Below are 4,475 nucleotides of genomic sequence, written 5' to 3' on the forward strand. Positions count from 1 at the left end.
TCAATGTCACGCTGAAATTGAGAATAATTAGTAACATACTGCTGCAATGGAAATTTATGCTGCTCAAATATTGTACTGGCTTCCCTGTGAACCATTTCAACTTCATCTTCATCTGCACAACCAATTAGAAAATTATCAACATAACTGCCTTGGAAGATTCTTTTTTTCAATTCCTGAATTTCTTCAGGATCACCATCTGTCTCCAATATTAGCATTTTATAAAGACAGCACTGCAACAGATATGGAGATTGATTGATTGATTGATTGAAAGTTTTCTGGCATCCTGACATCTAAGGTCATTGACGCCGCAGATATGGAGAAACAGACATCCCAAATATTACTCGCTTTGAGCGATACACAACTGGTGTAAAATCTCTAGATTCAACATCCTTAAACCAATAAAAGAGAAATTTTGAGGAATTCTCATCATCAATGGCCAATCTATGAAAGGCTTTTGAAATATCAAATCCAAGTATAAACTTGTCAAACCTCATCATGGTCAATGCATCACTTATTTTAAAATTCTTGTTATAACCTGGGTGAATACATTGATTCAGACTAATGCCTTTACTGCCATCATGTCTTTTTTCTGCAAGATTCGCAATGTAAATAACTCACTTTCGTAGTATCTCTTTCTTCTTTAATTACAGGACTGTGGCTAATGAAGAAATATTTTGGAAATTTCCTTTTATATTCTTCAAAATCTTCAACTTTTTCAATGATTCCCAAATCAATTTGTGACTGGAAAACTTCATCAATTCGCTTTAGAACATTACTGTTCAAGTATTTCTTCTTCAGACTGCACAGAACCTTGAAAGCAAGTCTCTCATTTGATCCAAGAAGATCTTTATATCTAGTCAACCAAGGAATTGGTACGACATAAAATTTTTCAGAATCTCTGTAAATGTTGCATAAAATAAAATCTGTCACTTCTTGCTCAGTTTCATTGGTAACATATTCAATAGAATCCTCTTCTTCCATATTTATGAATATCTTACAATTATGACCCAACTGAGAATAATCCGCAACCTCTGCTATATCCGACAGGCTTTCAAAATTATATATTCGATCAAGTGTTGGCACTTCATAGTCAAATCCATCAGAATCAATCTCCATAGTGCCAATGTATGAAGTAGTAGATTTTGTTTCTTCAGAAATCTTCCTACGAGACATCAAAGATGTATCTACTGCATCGGAAAGATTCTTTATCCAGTCAGAAATAGAACCAATTAATATTAGTTTATCATTAATTCTGTAAAAGGAAGTCAGTCTGTCTTTTTGACCTAGTACTCCACTTTCCATGCTCATCACACAATGCCAATCCTTTGCACCTATCAGTAGCTTTATATCATCAATATCATGAATTCTGTTTACATTATTGAATTTATCATAAGCAACCTTTTTACCATTCTGTCTTAGCAGTTCTATTAATTTATACATATGAGGAGCTTTCATCTGAATTTTAATCTTAGGAATACAAATACAAGTAATTTCATAACTTACATCACCAATCTTGAAAGGAAAACTTACTGACTTGGTACAAATCTTTTGATTAGTATTAATCCCCTTGATAATCAAATGTATCTTAGGATCTACTACCTTTAAATTCAAAAAATCTGCTAAACTTTCCTCAATAAAGGAATTCTGGCTACCCGAATCCAAAACTGTATCCACTTTTACACGATCATGTTCAGTCGTCACTGTTAGTAATGGTAATAAAGAATCAACAATATCCAAATGACTAGATGCTGTAACAGTTGATGGTATTTCATTAACACTCTCGACAACATTAACCACCTTTGTGGTAGTTTGCTTACTATTACTAGAATCTGTTGGCTTTGAACTACACAAAAAACTCCAGTGTTTACCCTTGTTGCATTTGAAGCATACACCTGACGTTTGAAATCTGCACTCATTACTATTATGACCTGCTTTTAAGCATTTAAAGCACTTATGCAATTCTTTCAATCGCTTTATTTTATCAGATACTTGCAAGTACTTTGTACAACTGGCAATTTTGTGATCTTTAGCATTACAAAGCATACATAAACTCCTTGTTAAACTAGTATTCAAACTAGTAGCCAACACTGCGGTTTTACATGGACTTTCTTTACTAATGTTTAATTGAGCGTTATACCTGCTGCAAGCTTCCAAAAATTTACCAGTGACCTCAACTAAAGTAGGATGAGACTTATTTGTGATCGCAACTATGATATCTTGAAATTTAGTAGGCAATGAAGACCACACAAAATAAAGCATAACAGTGTCCAAATCAATAGCATTATCTTTCACTGCATCAATCAACTTCTTAATATGAGCATAAAAAATATATGGATCATCCTTGCCCCAAACAAACCTCAAGTCAGTTAACTCTTTAATGAGGACAAACTTCTGAGGTATTTCATCAGCAAATGCTGCGATCAAAGTTTGTTTAGCCTGACCAAAAGTTTGCTGGGACACCTTTATAGAACTAACCATAGCCTTTGCTCTACTATGACATTGCTGCTCAAGTAAATTATACCTCTCGACTTCATTTAAATTATACGGAGCAGTCAAGTGTTCAAAAACTTCAAAAAATCGCTTACATGTAAATTTATCTTCCTTAGAATCTGCATAATACCGAGGCAAATTCAACTTGGGCAAATCAATTTTAGTTCTGCAAGAAGTTTTATTATCAATCTGTACGGAGAGATTATCAAGTCGAGATTGCATTTTGTTTGACAGTAATTTAATTTTACGATGATATTCTTCACATTCAGAATCCTGCCTATCCAAATCCTCCTGCGGAACTAAGGAGTCCAGTCTAACTTTAGTCAAGATCAAATCATCCAAGGTCTGCAATCTTTGACTGTAATCACTCAGAAAACTCAATTCTGTTTGTAATTCAGCTTTATCTAAAGAATCAACAGCATTACACAATTTAGTATACAATACACTAACCTTACGGCGTATAGTAGTACGTTCACGCTTTTCCGATTCCGCCATCTTTAACTAACAGAAAACACCGCACAAATCAACTTTCAAATAAAAATTAACACGTATAACGCGAGAGGATGGGGACCCGGACACCGCCCAACTAGAAACGACCAACATTCCACACCAGTGCTTAAAAATATTAATCCAAAAGTTCGAAGGACCAAGCGGAAAAATGGGGGGTGGTCTACATATGTAAATATAAAATCAATATGTAATGACCACGATCATATCATTAAACCTTGCATTTTAAGTGAAAAGGTAGAGATGGAAAAAATGCATTTTAAATATTTAATAAATTTAAATTTAAATGGTTACACATTTACGAATACATAAATTAAAATTATATAAATTTCACTGTAGCAGCTGGTGGTGGAATGACGTAAACGAGTCTTCGAAATGCACTATAAAAGAGATTTTAAGGTTCACAACTGCGAGGGCTTAACCTTCTTCCTTTCACTCATCCGCTAAAAAATACAAAGTAAAGGCGAATCAACCACGGGAAAAATCAGAACAATAAATACAACACTTTAAAGTAACTAAAATAAATCAACAAAAATTCAACACTAATCAAAATATGAATTACTGTAATCGCCTGACTAAAATCTACAATTTTCATATAAATCAAAATCTTGAAATCAACGAATCACCGAAAACAGCAATTAACTAATCACGAAATCACTCACGTAAATATTTGCTCAAATCACCACTAAATCACAACAGCTCTCAAATTATCAGTAAAACAACTAGCAAATTTAACGAGTTGTCAAATACTTAAATAAATTTATAGACTGCATAGAAATCACAGGTTCAATCTAGTAAGAATTTAATTAATTAAAATACTTAAAATTATTCTCAAAACACTGGCATATAGAATATGTAACGCAAGAACAAGCATTAAAGCCCCTTATGCTTACCCTGTTGCGATAACAGTTCTGGCGAGTGTGGAAAAAAATCATTCAACAGACGATCATCGCTAAGCAGCGTCCGGATCCCATCCTCGATGAATTAGTGTGCAATTATTTCCATGGTAGAGGAAAAATCCATAATAGTTAATCCAGCGTGTGTATACATCCTAATATCCACTTGAATAATGGAAGAGAGGGAAAGAGAGCTCCTCCTCACTCCCGTGTAAGGTTGCTGAAGACTGTTGCTGTGTGAAAAAACTTCACAACGACATTAACGGCAGGCAGATATAACTGGATATAACTACTGTATAGTAGTTACTATCTAAAAGCAAAGGGGCAATTAGCGACACTTCTGTATGCCAAATGTATCAATACTTAAATATTCAAATTAATAATTTGAAGTTTTTTCAATAATGTATTAATATATATGGCTTATTTGAAATATGAAAGAAACACGTTTAAATGTGCAAAATTTATCATTAATCGATTGCCAAGTCCCAAACCTACCAATTAGCTACGATGGTGAAGATGGGTTGATTTCAATTCCAAGTAAAGAAAACCTGAATTTGACAGGTATAAGTACAGAAGAATTGT

At 33.7% G+C, this 4,475-nt stretch overlaps 1 protein-coding gene across 1 annotated transcript; it reads right to left on the reverse strand.

The window, feature by feature from the left end:
• Positions 1-576: 576 nt before the first annotated feature.
• Positions 577-4,127, reverse strand: LOC137637178 (uncharacterized). Its single transcript, XM_068369447.1, has 2 exons — positions 3,891-4,127; positions 577-3,440 (listed from the first exon to the last, which is right to left on the reverse strand). The coding sequence occupies exon 2, from the start codon at positions 2,983-2,985 to the stop codon at positions 577-579; it is 2,409 nt and encodes an 802-aa protein (XP_068225548.1). The 5' UTR covers positions 2,986-3,440; positions 3,891-4,127.
• Between the last annotated feature and the right edge of the window lie 348 nt (positions 4,128-4,475).

Source organism: Palaemon carinicauda, unplaced genomic scaffold (genome assembly GCF_036898095.1).
Source record: "Palaemon carinicauda isolate YSFRI2023 unplaced genomic scaffold, ASM3689809v2 scaffold569, whole genome shotgun sequence".
In the NCBI taxonomy this organism is placed as follows: domain Eukaryota; kingdom Metazoa; phylum Arthropoda; class Malacostraca; order Decapoda; family Palaemonidae; genus Palaemon; species Palaemon carinicauda.

Coding starts and splice junctions, on each gene's coding strand:
- LOC137637178 (XM_068369447.1), bottom strand. CDS start 2,985: ATGGCGGAATCGGAAAAGCGTGAACGTACTACTATACGCCGTAAGGTT.